Consider the following 16586-nt stretch of genomic DNA (forward strand, 5'->3'; position numbering starts at 1 on the left):
GACAGGACTCGACATGAACAATTTTGCAGAATTGTTGTGAGTGCCTATTTCCAGAGTTTAAAAGTAGAGATCATTTCAAAAATGAAACAAGTGTTCTCTTCCAGATAAATGTCATTGGATGTTGAGATTAAACCCAGTCAATCTGAGGCAAGAGAACCCACCAGAGCTACAGAACTACAAGAATGATGGCTCCTACAAGCTTGAAATGCTCCAAGAAAAAAACAAAAAACAAAAAGAACACAACATGGGGATTCACTGACAGCTCAACTAGAAAAAATAATTTAGGTTATACTTACAAGAGTAAATGCTTTTCCTTAAAGGGCTACCAGTTCCCTCTTTGAAAAGGAGTCAAAGCTTCATCTGCACTATTCCAGCCTTTAGGTTCACGATTAGTCAACAATTTGTTTGGCTTTATATGTTAACTTTTTCTCAGCCACCAGGTTCCAGATGCTACCATGATGCCAACTGGACTTCCCTGGACAGACGACTCCACCAATGTGTCCTGGAGCCCTGCTTCCCCAGAGCCCTGCCCCACTAGAGAAAGAGAGAGACAGGCTGGGAGTATGGATCGACCTGTCAATGCCCATGTCTAGTGGGGAAGCAATTACAGAAGCCAGACCTTCCACTTTCTGCACCCCACAATGACCCTGGGTCCATACTCCCAGAGCAATAAAGAATAGGGGAACTATCAAGGGAGGGGATGGGATATGGAGTTCTGGTGGTGGGCATTGTGTGGAGTTGTATCCCCCTTATCCTATGATTTTGTCAGTGTTTCCTTATTATAAATAAAAATTTAAAAAAAAAAGGAGTTACAAAGTGCATGACTTCTTTTGAAACAGCAACATGTGCTTGTTAACGTAAAGCTAGGTGACCCCACGACCTTGATGGAAGTTACTGCCTTGTTTTCATTGTTGGACCTAAATGTCTAGTGGTTGTGACTATGAAAGAAGAACCTCAATTCTCCTTTTTGTGGAAGAACACAAGAAACTCTGTGTTCAATTTAAAGCAAGACCACTGACGCTCACTAAAACTAGCCATTACATAATGCAACCGTCACTTAATCAAAACTCCCATTTCCCACCATCTGGTGACCCTATGGCGGAATCAAGTTAGCAAAAACACTCATTTGAGTCAGAAGCAGGGTCAAGAGAAAGGGAGCATCCTCAGAGACAACCTCCCCTAGCAGGCTCTGACATTCCAGGAGAGCACCAGTTATTAACCATAGTCACTCCTATTTCTTCCAAGAGTCGAAAAACGGACAACTTGACCTTTGTATTTAAAAAAATAAATAAATGAATAAAAGCAGAGGACCAAGGTGTTCAGCAAACCTTACATCTGGCAGTGGGCTGGCTGGCTTGGTGAGGATCCCGCCCACGTAGACAACATTGGGCAGCGTGGGTCTCGGGAACTCCAGCGCCACGTCTGTACACAGCATCCACAAGCTGGACCCGTGCACCAGGTCGTACATGGACTTCTCCGGAAGCAGGTTGTACTTCTGCATTATCCTTTCGTATTTGGGAAGAACCAGAAAGCTGACCCCTAACCTGGAGATGAGGTAAACGCCAGTATTCTTCATCCTTTGTAGCAATGTCATGTGGTCCGTCAGGAGTGAGTTGAACTCGGGGACATAAGCCAGCGGGGCAGGAGCCCCCACTTCAGCAGGATACCAGAGTCCAGTGGAGAAGACGGCATACTTCACCCCTAAGAGGTGTGCAATCACAAACCCACACATGTCATTCGGGTCCACCAGCAGCAGGTCAAACTTCTCCTTCTTGAGCCTCTGAATCAGGGCCCGGTTGCCCACCATCATGTCACAGTTCTTCGTGTAGTGGTCCAGGATGTCAAATAGTTCGATGGCTGTCAGTCTCCCAGAGAAGATATTCCGCATTTTGGACTGCAGGAAAGCATCCGAGGTGGTGCTGTTGAAGATGCCTGGGTAGCGCTGCAGGCTGTAGTGGACAGACGGGGCGATGTCTCTGCCTTCCGAGAGGAGGAACACTGTGCGATGGCCTCGCTCATGCAAGGCTGAGGCTAGTGTCTTGAAGATGTACATATGGCTTTCAAACATTATTGGCGGCACGATGATGATTTTGGCAGCCCTTGCTATCCCCAAGGCACTCCACAGGAGCATGAAGTACGGAGTGTAAGACTTCATCGCTGAAATGACAACCACAAAGGGAGTTAAACCAAGATACAACTCCTGGTGTTCAAAATAATGACTTTAAAAAAAGAAAAAGAAAGAAGAAGAATTCAATGACCCGATACTTGGTCTAAGTATCACTTTAAAAAACTATCCCGTTTGTGCCCTTGCTCCCCACCTGCCGAGGGAGACGCTTCACAAGTAGTGAAGCCCGTCTGCAGGTTTTTATCTTTTTCTCTCCCTATCTCCCACTCCCCTCCCAATTTCTCTTTGTTCTATCAAATAAAAGAGAAAGGGGGGGAAAAAAAAGAAAGGAAAAATAAAAAGGGAAAAAAATGGCCAACGGGATTGGTGGATTTATAGTGTTGGTACTTAGACCCAATAATAACCCTGGTGTTATTATTATATTATTATTATAAAAAAAGATGTCTAATCTAACTACTTCTGGTTGCCAAATGATAATATTTAAAGCATAGACTGGATAGCAAAGCTAACATACACTGAAAGATTAAAAATATGTCATTCTAAAGTACAGAAGCAAATCAGTAACAGAAAACCAGATTTTTTGAACTTCCGTAAGACTGAATAGCAAATGATATCTCTCTGAACAATAGCTATGGGATATCTATGAAATATTATTTACATTTTAATTGAACATCAAGCTTAGCCCAAGAAGAAGAGAAGACTCCTTTTGGGATATGTGTGTGTGAGTGTGTGTGTATGTTTTTTAACTTCTGTAATGTCACCACGTGTGTGTCTTATTCAAATTATTTTATTTCACCAGTTACATTCCCAACTGTGACCAAAGCACATCAAAGAAAGATTATGTTCTAGAGAATGATTCTTTGAAGTAGCAATTCTTCAAAAAAAAAAAAAAAGGACATTCTTCTACAGAGGTAAAATATTTCATGTCGATTTCCCCTTTAAATAACCTTAAGTATCTTGGCAGACTCTATTATGTGTATATCAATTTGCTGATTCATTTCATAGCATTACCCAAAGGAGAAACTTTTAATAGAAAGTTCAAGAAGTGGAAGTTGCAGAAGCTCTCATGATTATCCATCCTGACTTCCCTGGGCAGAGGACCTCACCAATGTGTCTTGGAACCTCACCTCTTCAGAGTCCTACCCCATTAGGGAAAGACAGAGACAGGCTGGGGTATAGATCAATCTGCCAACATCTTTGTCCAGGGGAGAAACAATTATAGAAGCCAGACCTTCCACCTTCTGCACCCCAAAAATAATTTTGATCCATACTCCCAGTGGGGGAGAAATGACAGGGGGAAGATGACCAGAAGGTTCTGAACTCCAACTCCGTCACGACCCAGAGAGAGAAGAGGCAAAAGGGAGGGACATTTGGATGTAGTAACAGATGTATTATGACTTGGAAAGTACAAGAAGATGGGACCATAGGGGAAAAAAAGGGGGCGGGGAGGCAAATAGATACCAATAGAGAGAGAGAGTTGTAGAAATAATAATCAGCTCATATCAGCAACCTTAAAAGAACTGCTGTGGCTTACAATGGAGGGATTGGGGATCCAGAACTCCGGTGGTGGGAACACTACATCTTGTAATTTTATAAATTAATATGAAGCCACTAATAAAAAATAAAAAAGAAAGAAGAAAGGAAGGAAGGAAGTTTAGTTCAAGAGGTGGGCCAGCAGATGGCTAGCCATTCTAGAGTATGTGCTTTACCTACTCAAGGCCCTAAACTCGACCCCAGCACATCATGGAAACGCCAGTGAAGTTCCACAAATGATAGTGTTATGCTGTTTCTACTTCTTTCTCCTCACTATTAGTCTCTCGTTTTCTCTTCGTCTCTCCTTCTCAAAAATGGGGGGGGGGGAACAATCACGGGGGAAGCTTCTCACATCTGTGAGGTCCTGGGTTCACTCGACAGTACTACAGAAAAGAAGAAGTTGAAGAGGGTTAACTGAATCTCAATGAACGCTGATGGCAGGCTGATGTCACTGACCCTACCTTCTGCACTGAGCTTATAACGCAGATAACAAAGGGCAAAGCAGATGGGAACTGTAGACTTTACTGCTAATAATTCTACACTTTCATGTTAACAAATGATGTACAGCAGATACGTCACACAGTATGTTTAAGACCCTAAGAGACATAGACGATCAAAACAGCAAGTAAACACATATATACCATAAGTTTTACTTCAAGGAAATATAGACTGATATGTACACCACTCCATACGCACATCAAATCAATATCCATGTCTACTCATCATATCTTTACATTTTATTTTCACAAATTTCTACCTAGCTATATTTTTAAGAGCTATACCATTTCAACATTCAAAAAAGAAAAAGAAAAAGAAAATAAAGGGGGCCGAGTGGTGGCGCACCTGGTTGAGCACACATGTTACAATGTGCAAGGACCCAGGTTCAAGCCCCTGGTCCCCATCTGCAGGGGGAAAAAGCTTTGCACGGGTGAAGCAGGGCTGCAGATGTCTCTCTCTCTGACTTTCTCTATTACCCCCTCTCTCTCAATTTCTGGCTGTCTCTATCCAATAAATAAATAAAGATAATTAAGAAAAATAAAATAAAGGGGGCTAACAATAGATTCTTTCAATATCAAGATGAAACTATAAAATATGTTATCTCTTGGTGATGGAAATAGTATAGCAGTTTATGCAACAGACTTTCATGTCTGAAGCTCTGAGGCCTCAAGTTAAATCCTTGGTACCACCAGATGCCAGAACTACGCATAACTCTGGTCAAAAAAACAAAAACACATTGCAACTGCTAGTATTTTTTTCCCTCTCTCACACCAAGGAAAACTTCTGTCATTTCTAGATGAGTTGACAATATACTATTAAGAGTAAATAGAAGTAATGCACAAGTAAACCCCTATGGAAAATAATATGAATAGTCTGTAAACAAATAAAAAAGAAATACTTATAATTTGAAACTAATTTGAAATGATATATGCACCCCTATGTTTATTGCTGCACTATTCGAAATGGCCTAAAGGAGGGAGCATCCTAAATGTCCACAGACAGCTAGATAAAGAAGCTATGGGAGACATATTCAATGGAATACCAACCACTCTGCAATCTAAAAAGATAAGATGGTAGGGAGTCGGGCAGTAGAGCAGCCAGTTAAGCGCATGTGGTGCAAAGCACAAGGACCGGCGTAAGGATCCTGGTTAGAGCCCCCGGCTCCCCACCTGCCAGGGGGGTTGCTTCACAGGTGGTGAAGCAGGTCTCTCTTTCTGTCCCCCTCTGTCTTCCTCTCCTCTCTCCATTTCTTTCTGTCCTATCCAACAACGATGACATCAATAATAATGATAATGATAACAATAAAGCAAGGGCAACAAAAGGGAATAAATAAATAAATAAATGTTTTTAAAAATTAAAAAACTTTTGGGATGGGGAGACAGCATAATGGCTATACAAAAACACTTTCAAGCCTGAGACCTTGAGGTCCCAGGTCAATCTTCAGTACTATCATAAGCCATAATTAAACAATGTTCACTTCTATCTCTTTATCTTCTTAAAATAAGTGAAATGTCTATTTTTTAAATATTAAAAGGCTTCTGCTTTAAGAAAGAAAATAGGAAGAGAATGAAAAGACAAGTTTCAAACTGTGAAAGAATGCATTTTGAAAAGACAAAGCTGAAGAACTGTAGCTCCGATATATAGGAAGAACACATAAAACTCAAGGAAACAACCTGCTTTTAAAACAGATCAAAACATTAAAAAAAGGGGGGTCTGGCGGTGGCGCAGTGGGTTAAGCGCAGGTGGCGCAAAGTGCAAGGACAGGCATAAGGATCCCGGTTCGAGCCCCAAGCTCCCCACCTGCAGGGGAGTCGCTTCACAGGCGGTGAAGCAGGTCTGCAGGTGTCTGTCTTCTCCTCTCTCCATTTCTCTCTGTCCTATCCAACAACGAACATCAACAATGGCAATAATAATAACCTCAAGGAGGCTACAACAACAAGGGCAACAAAAGGGGGGGAAAATGGCCTCCAGGAGCAGTGGATTCATGGTGCCGACACCGAGCCTAGCAATAACCCTGGAGGAAAAAAAAAAACAATAACTGTGGTCCAGGAGGTGGTACAGTGGATAAGGCATTGGGCTTTCAAGCATGAGGTCCTAAATTCAATCCCTGGAAGCACATGTACCAGAGTGATGTCTGGTTCTTTCTCTCTCTCCTATCTTTCTCATAAATAAGTAAAATCTTTAAAAATAAATAAATAAAGTTTGGGGAGTCGGGCAGTAGCGCAGTGGGTTAAGCGCAGGTGGCGCCAAGCGCAAGGACCCGCCTAAGGATCCCTGTTTGAGCCCCCGGCTCCCCACCTGCAGGGGGGTCGCTTTACAAGCGGTGAAGCAGGTCTGCAGGTGTCTGTCTTTCTCTCCCCCTCTCTGTCTTCCCTGACTCTCTCCATTTCTCTCTGTCCTATCCAACAACGACGACATCAATAACAACTACAACAATAAAAACAGGGCAACAAAAGGGAATAAATAAATATTTAAAAAGATCAGGAACATTAAAATTAGAAATAATAATATTAAGAATGTTTGAAGATTTAAAAATAAAAACTCATCAAAGAAGATAATACAGATGGCAAATAAGCATATGAGTACATGTTTCACATTATATGTCAGCAGAGAATTGCAAATCTTGAAAGAAAGAAAAGAAAGAGAGAGAGAAAGAAAGGGAAGAAAGAAAAAAGGAAGAAAGAAAGAAGGAGAAGGAAGGAAGGAAGGAAGGAAGGAAGGAAGGAAGGAAGGAAGGAAGGAAGGAAGGAAGGAAAGGAGTCCGGCGGTAGCGCAGCGGGTTAAGCACAGGTGGCGCAAAGCGCCAGGAGCCGCATAAGGATTCTGGTTTCAGCCCCCGGGTTCCCCACCTGCAGGGGGGTCGCTTCACAGGAGGTGAAGCAGGTCTGCAGGTGTCTGTCTTTCTCTCGCCCTCTCTGTCTTCCCCTCCTCTCTCCATTTCTCTCTATCCTATCTAACAACGACAACAACAATAATACTACAACAACAATAAAAAAAACAAGGGCAATAAAAGGGAAAATAATTATTTAAAAAATTTCAAGTGGAAAAGCACTATACATTTATAAAATGACCAAAATCTAAAATGGTGACAACATTAAATGTTGGCCAGGATGTGGAGCAATAGGAACTCTCATTTACAGATGGCTAGGATGCAAAGGGGCACACCAACTGAAAGACAGTTTGACAATTTCAATATTCCTCTGATTTATCTTGAAATGAACTAATAAAGGGTAAGGAAACTCAATAGTTCACTGCTATACCATTTAGCTGTAGGTCAGCATTAGTAACCTTGGGGGTGCTTCTCCTCCTCCCCCTCCCCCCCCCTTCTTTTTTTGTTGCACCTCTAGGGTTATTGCTGAGGCTCGGTGCCTGCACTACGAATCCACTGCTCCTGGAAGCTATTTTTCCCCCTTTTGTCGCCCTTGTTGTTTATCATTGTTGTTCTTGCTGTCGCTGTTGTTGGATAGGACAGACAGAAATCGAAAGAGGAGGGGAAGACAGAGGGGGAGAGAAAGACAGACACCTGCAGACCTGCTTCACCGCTTGTGAAGCGACCCCTGCAGGGGTGGAGGGGAAGGATCGAACCAGGAACTTCCGTCAGTCCTTGCACTTCGCACCATGTGCGTTTAGTCCTCTGCTAACGCCGGATTCCACCTTGGTGCTTCTTAAGATCAGAACTGAGTCTTAAGTAATCACTAATTATTTCTAAATTGTAGGATTGGAATCAATTACACAGTGAAAGATCATTAATGGCATTAAAACACAGATAAAATTTTTCTATTGGTTGAACATTATGTCACTAAACATTACACATAGCATGTCCCACTTTGTAAAAAAATGTATATGTATGTACATATGTAACAGTGATTTTTCTTAATAATATTTTCTTGTAAAAATGTATTTACAATAAGTAATTACACATAAAATATCTTTTAAATTAACTTTAAGAATATTTAACTATACTAAATGTGATTTAACTTTCCTAATATATATATATATATGTGACATTAGAGATACTATATTATGTTAGTGAAGACAGTAAAGCTCAATTCTTCCAATATTATAAAAAGATTGAATAAATTACTCAAAGTCCTACTGGGTGGTTTTGCTTTGTTTTGAATTTAACCATATTATTCCTATGCTCACTTATTAAAATGGGCAAAAAGAAGGAATGAGTATTTGACCAAAAAGCAGTAAAGTCGTGGGACAGTAGAGTAAATGTTAAAACATTATTTTAAAAGCCATTCTCTGCACTCTTCACAACAGCCAAAGCATGAAAGTAACCTGAATATGCCCATCAACAGATGAATAGTTAAATAAATCATGAGGTGTGAATTCAGTGATATCATACTCCATAGTTAATGAAATGAGATTATATCATTCTGGATAAAATAGACAGTGGTTATGATAATGAAGTAAGTAATGAGGTGAAACACAAATACAGAACGGTTTTGCACATATGTGGAGTGTTTTGACAGATTTCCAGAAAATCGAGGGCGGGAAAGTGGAAGAAGGGGCAGGACTCAGAAGCCTTCAAAGAAGATGAAATCTATATTCCACTTGTTTAAAAACTTAAGTGGACATACTTTGGGTGAGGGCAGTAAGTCAATCAAATGAAAAACAAAACTCTATAGTCTATCTTCCCCTCCTCTCTCAATTTCTCTCGGTCCTATCCAATAAAATGGAAAAAAATAATGGTCCTTCAGGAGCAGATTTGTAGCGTTGGGACCAAGCCACAGTGATAACCCAGGAGGCGGGGAATGAAACATCAAAGAGAACTCCTGTTTCTATTATCCTGCCTCTCGCCTCCCACCAAAAAAAAAAAAAAAAAAAAGAGTAGTTCAACCAGTTTTTACATCTGTAACATCTTTCCTTCACCCCCAGTGATGCTCATGTACCCCCCAAACCAAACATGTAGATGGGTTCTCTACGTGGTAATCTGCCCAAAGAGGGATGAGAATTGGTAACTTGAGGGAAAGCCCACCTAATCTAGTCCACCCTACAGAAATCCCTTGCCATTTAACCAACCTCACCCATAAATATAGTTTAAACTCAACCAACCTTTGGGTACACCATAAGGCAAAAACAGTTAACAGGAGAAATAACAAGAGTTTAACCAATGAAAATTCACACCTCTAGGTAGATTTGGTAGCTCTGAAATGAAAATTCTAAGTCACAAAAATATTTTCTGAAAGACAACTAAGAAATACTAGAAAGAGGTCAGGTGGTGGCACACCTGGTAAAGTGTGCACATTACCACACTCAAGGGCCAAAGTTCAAGCCCCTTGTCCCCATCTGCGGAGGGGAAACTTCTTGTGTGTGACAGGCATCTCTCTCTCTCTTCCTCTCTGTCTCTTCCCTTCTCAAATTATCTCTGCCTCTATGTAAAATAGCATATATAAGTGATTAACACAACCGACATCCAACTGGAGAAAAAATGGAGAACATTATTTTATAATCACTAACATATACAACCATCAAACACCAGTTTTAAAACAATATATGAGAAAATGTTCATAACAGACCACTAGAAAGCATAATGATGACCAGGCAAGGTATCCAACTATTATCAGTAAGAAATTTCAATTGTCAACTTTAGTGATCGCTTCCTTTTCCGATTTCTATTTTTCCAGATTGTTTAATTGCTCATCAAAATATATAACATGTTGAACACCCCATCAATTTCCATGCTCTCTGAGCCAGACCTTAAACTCACTCTGTTTGGAATGAAGTGTCCTGAAACACCATCAGTTTATTTGCTGGATTCACTTACTTCCCCAAATGACTATAGTTTGTCACTGACTCTAGGACTGCTGGAACACATTACTGTCAAAAGCACTATTTCCTAAAGTTCACACAAATGGCCTCCACCCAGGACTTATCTGATTGGACTCTAACACAAGACAGTAGGAACCCAGCCCTCTTCTATTACAACTTGGGCTTCTCAATTGCGTCTGTCACTCGATTGCACCCTGATGACAAATGCAGCACAAAGAACCCCCAAATTGGAAAGGCAGTTCAGATTTGATTTTGCCTATATTCTCCCACTCTTTATTTCATGTCAGCATGAAATTTAAAGATCTAGCCCAGATGTACTGGCTGTGGCTCAACCTTCGTCACAAGGGAAGCCACTGAACACTTAACTGTGAATTTCAGCAAAAATAATAAGTTATTGGAGGACACTCACGCGTTCTAAGTCCAAAGCATTCATTTGCAAAAACAATCCCTCCCACAGCCAGCTAGAGAGCCTGCTTTTTTTGGCATGTAAACGACCCAGCCCCCACCTTACTGAAGGAATCTTTGGTGTCACTCCCTCTGTCTCTATCTGAATGTGTACCCTGAAGAGGTTATGCCCCAGTGATAACAAACGACCCCTTAGTGCGCCAGGAAAATAAAAGGATTAGTTCCGTTCTTCCTTTTCCAAGGTGCCAGTGCCTCACACAGGCTACAATCTGACATAGCCAACACCCCGGTCTACTACTGAGGTTCCATGTAAATGAAAAATGAGCTTTAAAGCATTTATATTGTTCCCATATTCCAAATGAGTTGAAAAATCTAACACCATACTAGGTGTCTGGCAACTTTATTTTTTAAATGGCTATTAATTCTAGGGCCAGGAAGACAGTGCAGTGGTTTGTGTATCAGCCCAGCGGTCTCAGGTTCAATCCTCAGCAGTACGATAAACCAGCACTAAGCAGTGTCTAGCTGGTGGTTGTGTTCTCTCTCCAAAATAAAATAAGTAAAATATTTTTAAAGTGATATAGTACTATCTAAAGAGTCACCTTTGGCTACTATTTAAAAGAAACAATTTCCTAGTTGTTCCTATATGAAATTAGATCACTAAGAACTGATTTGGAAAGAATAGATGTGGATGAACTGTATGGCATTGGGCAGGGTGGTGAGAAACACCTGATGTAGAGAAGAGAATATAGGTTGGCGGGGGGGGGGGGGCAGGTAGTGGCTCACCTTTTGAGCACACACACTACACTGGATAAGGACCAGGGTTCAAGCCTCTAGTCCTCACCTGCAGAGGTGAGGCTTCACAAGCGATGAAGCAGGGCTGCAGATGTCTTTCTCTTTCCTTCTCTATCCTCCACCCTTGCGATTTCTCTCTTAAGTCTATCCATAAATTAACTAATTAAATTAAAAAAATTTCGATTGGGACTGCTTCCCCATTCCAGCAGCTCAGCAATTCATAAGCTTGTTGTTTTCAACAAGAAGTAATCCAAGTGTTTTCACATTGAGAGAAAAACAAAATCAGAGCTGAGGGGAACTTAAATTCATGCCTGTGCAGGGTGGACTAAGTTATTTAGGAAAAGGAAGTAGCTGATGAAGCCGTCAAAGCAGATTATGTAGTCTGGCTAGCAGAACAGCTGGAATCAGTAGTACTTTCAAGCTCTCTGGCATCTGGAGAGGTGTGGATAGCAGGAACTGAGTAAATATATCAATCATAACTGCCAGCAGAAGTCAACGTTGGTTCTATGAGACCTACTGTTAGAGTGACTACATTTCTCTTCAAAGCAAGTAAGTAAGTTTTGGAAAACACCTTCTGGTCAAACAAAAAGTAAATAAAAGATATGCAATGAAGCAAATCCTAGTGGGATACCCTTCTAGTGCTTTTTACATACTGATTTTACTTAAAATATGTTTTCCTAAATTTCTCTAACACAATTCAAGTTCCAAAAAGGGTAGGGATTTTAATAAGTTGATCCATTTGACTACCATGATGCAAGGAAGGCTCATGTGTTCAATAAAAATATCCTGGATTAGGTGGAGGTGGTGGCTCACCTGGTTGAAGGCACACATTACCAAGTGCAAGGAACAGAGATCAAGCCCCTGGTCCCCACCTGCAGGGGGCAAGATTCATAAGCAGTGAAGCAATGCTGCAAGTGTCGATCTATCTTTCTTTCCCTCTCTCTTCCTCCACCCATCTCAATTTCTGTCTTACAAAATAAAATATAAATAAATAATTGATTGGGTGAATAAATCCAATGACTTTGTCATCAGGATCTTGAATCAGGTTTTGGAACCTGATAATGGTCCCATGCTCCCCCCCCCCCCGATTTTAAATGAAGGAATACGTAATTCTATCAATTGCCTTACTTCTGAATGACATGCTAAATTACAAGCTGTATCCAGAGGCACTAAAGCTAGTTAAGTATCTCGTCATGGAGAACATTTCCAGGGTGATAGGTCCTGGAGTCTGGGGAAGAAAGCAGAAAGTCACAGCACAGATCTCATGACAGCTTTTCACAGGGTCTAGAGATGTGTTGGGTGCTGTTCACAGGCACCTAAGAAAGAGTTGTGACATGACTTTTTTTTTTTACCAGAGCACTGCTCAGCTCTGGCTTATAGTGGTGTGGGGGACTGAACCTGGGACTTTGGAGTCTCAGGCACGAGAGTCTCTTTGCATAACCATTATGCTATCTACCGCCACCCTTTTTTCTAGGTATGGAATCACCTCTTCAGTTTTAGCTCATAGGCAATAAGATTGTGGACTATGCCCCAGCCCCTCCAGCCATGTAGATTCCAGTAAAGGAAATGGCATAGAGGCAGAAATGACAGGTACAATTCCTAACTGATGCTCTGAGAACTTTCACTTTGTCCCTTCCTGCTGGCTGAAGTGAGAACATGGTAATGATCAACATCTATAGACCATGAAGAAGTATAAACCAGGAAGTTATAACATCAGAGACGAGCAGATTCAGTACTGGAATCAGGGTATCTGCCCCAGCTGTCTACACTGGTCCACTACCTGTGAGGCAAGAAACTACCTTTTTGAAATCACTACGGTGCTGAGTCGTAGGAGGCAGATCAACATGGAAATTTTCATGAGGCTTTTCAGGATATTCACTGGGATTCTGGAAAAGTCCTGGGTCAAACAGAATAGCTATTCACTCTGGTTTTAGCTTGCGCCTGATATCCTAGCATAAAGCTATGAGGTGGGGGTCGGGCGGTGGCGCAGTGGGTTAAGCGCATGTGGCGCAAAGCGCAAGGACAGGCGTAAGGATCCCAGTTCGAGCCCCCGGCTCCCCACCTGCAAGGGAGTCGCTTCACAGGCGGTGAGGCAGGTCTGCAGGTGTCTATCTTTCTCTCCCCCTTTCTGTCTTCCCCTCCTCTCTCCATTTCTCTCTGTCCTATCCAACAACGAACAACATCAACAATGGCAATAATAATAGCCACAACAAGGCTACAACAAGGGCAACAAAAGGGGAAAAAAAATGGCCTCCAGGAGTGGTGGATTAATGGTGCAGGCACCCAGCCCAGCAATAATTCTGGAGGGGGGGGAAAAAAAAACTATGAGGTAACAGCAGCTCTTAAAAAGAGAGGGACTTTCACACGTATCCGTAAACTACTACAAAATATATACCTGAAAGCAGAAGTACACTAGAGTTTGCAGTGAGTACCTCCCTAACACTTCCTCTCCACTATTCTAAGCTTTGGGTCCATGATTGCTCAACAATTTGTTTGGCTTCGTATGTTAACTCTCTTTTCAGTCACCAGGTTCCAGATGTCATCAGGATGTCGGCCAGGCTTCCCTAGACTGAAGACCCCACCAATGTGTCCTGGAGCTCAGCTTCCCCAGAGACACACCCTACTAGGGAAAGAGAGAGTCAGACTGGGAGTATGGACCGACCAGTCAACGCCCATGTTCAGAGGGGAAGCAATTACAGAAGCCAGACCTTCTACCTTCTGCAACCCACAATGACCCTGGGTCCATGCTCCCAGAGGGATAGAGAATGGGAAAGCTATCAGGGGAGGGGGTGGGAAATGGAGATTGGGTGGTGGGAATTGTGTGGAACTGTACCCCTCCTACCCTATGGTTTTGTTAATTAATCCTTTCTTAAATAAAAAAATTTTAAAAAAAAGAGAGGGACTATGTACTGTGTAACGTCCCTTCATGATAGACGTTATGAGTATAATTTCATTTTATACTCCCAGGCAATAAGAAAAAAAATAGCTGTTCCCATTTTAGAGAGGAGGAAAAAGACTGAAGATGAAATTATAGGCAAAATCTAGCATGCCATATACCCTCTCTTAATGTTCCCCTTTCCTCTCGATTTATCTCTGTATTAAATAAATAAAATAAAATATCTCAGATCAGGGGCTGGGAGATAGTGTACTGGGTTAAGTGCACATGGCGTGAAGCACAAGGACAGGCTCAAGGATCCCAGTTCGAGCCCCTGGCTCCCCACCTGCAGGGGGGTCACTTTGCAAGTGGTGAAGCAGGTCTGCAGGTGTCTATCTTCCTCTCCCTGTCTCCCCCTCCTCTTTTGATTTCTCTCTGTCCTATCCAACAACAACAATAGTAAAAACAACAAGAACAAGAACAAAATGAAGAAAATGGCCTCCAGGAGCAGTGGATTCCTAGTTCACTAGGCACCAGTCTCAGAGATAACCCTGGAGGTAATATATATAGGATATAATATATATATCTGAGATCATTCCATACGCACTCTTCTCTCTTTGGCTTATCTCATTTAACATGATTCCTTCAAGCTCCATCCAAGATGACGGAGTCACTGAGCTGGATTCCAATGTGTATATGCCACAACTTTCTTATCTGTGCATAATGGTGGAAAAGGACTAAAGTTGGGAATGAGAGTATTTCATAAACACTTAGCATGGTAGGATGAAATATTTTACCTATGTGTTAACCATATGTGTACTGTAAACCATTAACCCCCCCAATAAAGTGATAAAAATAAAATCTAAGTAACCAATTAACAGATCAAATCTGATATGATAAATTTAGGTTATAAAAACTAGCCAGGAAAGCATTTGGAGCTCTAAAAGATTTGTCCCTGAAATGATCAGAAATGTTTTTATCACAGGGCTTTATTCAGCCTCCCATCACAAATCAGCAGTTCTCTAACCTCAACATACACCAGGATTACTAGAGAAATGGTTCAAATACCCGGCTTGGACCTGCCCTCCTGGTTTATGACTCAACAGACGCAGGAAGAGCTCTATAATCAGCACTGTAATAACCCCCATATGATACTGATCCTGCGTATCTGGTGATTAATTTTGAGAATCACTGATGGAGATAGAAGTGTGCCATTTAAAATAATGCAACTTTGTAGTTTAATAAGGAAAACTGCAGCCTTAAAACAGTCAGTCTTTACCATATACCTAGTTTTAAAGTAAATATGCATATATAAAATGTGCATATTATCTCCTGCAGCATAAGGTATGGGCTTTCTTTTCTGCAACTCCATAAACAGAGCGTGGTACCAGTGAGCTCCACTTTGTGTCACGTGATCCACAGATAACAAACAATAAGGAAAGGCTTTGTTTTAATTCTGATCTCATTTCTTCCTAATACAAATGAGTAAAGCTTCCTCAGTCATAGAACAGGTTCCATGAGCCTTTCAATGCAGATAGCTATATACATTCTTTAAAAAATAAAATAAAATTGATGCTTGCTTAATATAGTGAAGAATCTCCCTTGGACTGCTTTATACGTCTCTTTACTGGGGTTTTGATGGGGAATTATGTGTAGGCCATCACAGTCTCAGGCTTTTTCAGACTGAGATAGAGACCAAAACTTTTTAAAACAAATAATTTTTATTAGTGATTTAATAGTGATTTACAAGATTATAAGATAATTGGGGTATAATTCTTTTTATTATTATTTATTCACTAATTTAAGTTTTTATTAATGATTTAACATCTATTTATAAAATTATGATAGGGGTATAATTCCACATTGTTCCCACCAGAGTTCTGTCCCCACCCTCCTCTGGCAGAAACTACAATATAGGTTGACTGCATGTCCGTTCCTCTGCCTACTTATTTATATCTATCTATCTATCTACTTAGATAGATAGATAGATATTATTTTTTGCCCATTTTTATTCACTTCTATAAGCTTAGCTCCACTTTTTAAAAATTTATTATTTTGTTTAATTGGGAGGATTAATAGTTTGCAGTAAATACAATTATTGGTACATATACAAAATTTCTCTCAATTTTCTTCAGACAACACTCACTCCCAGGCCAGGTCATCTTCCCACCATCATGTACCAGAAACTAGAAGTCTCCCCACCAACTCTTTTTTAAATGCAGTGGGAGCAGGGCAAATTTCTTGGGAATTTAACTAGTGGAAATCACAGGAGACTTGAAATCCAGAAGCAATCTTCTTCTCCCACAATGAAATAAATTCATAATTGTGGGAAACATCTTTATGACACGTTATTACCGACAAACTCCCAAGGTTTCAGAATATGCCAGGATTACAAAAGAGCATGGGATTATATTTACCTTGCTTATTAAAAATAAGAGTCGTTCTTCAGTATCACCAGTTTGTGCAGACGTTCAACATCTGCATTAACAGTACATTACAAAATAGGCGCCAGGCTGGGGCACACCGTGCAGGGCACACACATCACCGCACGCAAAGACCTGAATTCAAGACCCCACTCCC

At 41.1% G+C, this 16586-nt stretch overlaps 1 protein-coding gene across 7 annotated transcripts in view; it reads right to left on the bottom strand.

Annotated features, from left to right (window-relative positions):
- Positions 1 to 16586, bottom strand: part of UGT8 (UDP glycosyltransferase 8) — a 193256-nt gene that overhangs the window by 43126 nt on the left and 133544 nt on the right. For 4 of the 7 annotated variants that reach the window (XM_060186115.1, XM_060186117.1, XM_060186118.1 and 1 more), the window contains one exon: positions 1334 to 2157. In XM_060186115.1, coding sequence (XP_060042098.1) covers positions 1334 to 2157 — 824 coding nt within the window. Of the gene's footprint in view, positions 1 to 1333; positions 2158 to 3918; positions 4042 to 16586 lie in introns of all 7 variants that reach the window. The other 3 variants (XM_060186119.1, XM_060186121.1, XM_060186120.1) reach the window with 2 other exon arrangements.

Source organism: Erinaceus europaeus, chromosome 2, assembly GCF_950295315.1.
Source record: "Erinaceus europaeus chromosome 2, mEriEur2.1, whole genome shotgun sequence".
Taxonomy (NCBI): Eukaryota; Metazoa; Chordata; class Mammalia; order Eulipotyphla; family Erinaceidae; genus Erinaceus; species Erinaceus europaeus.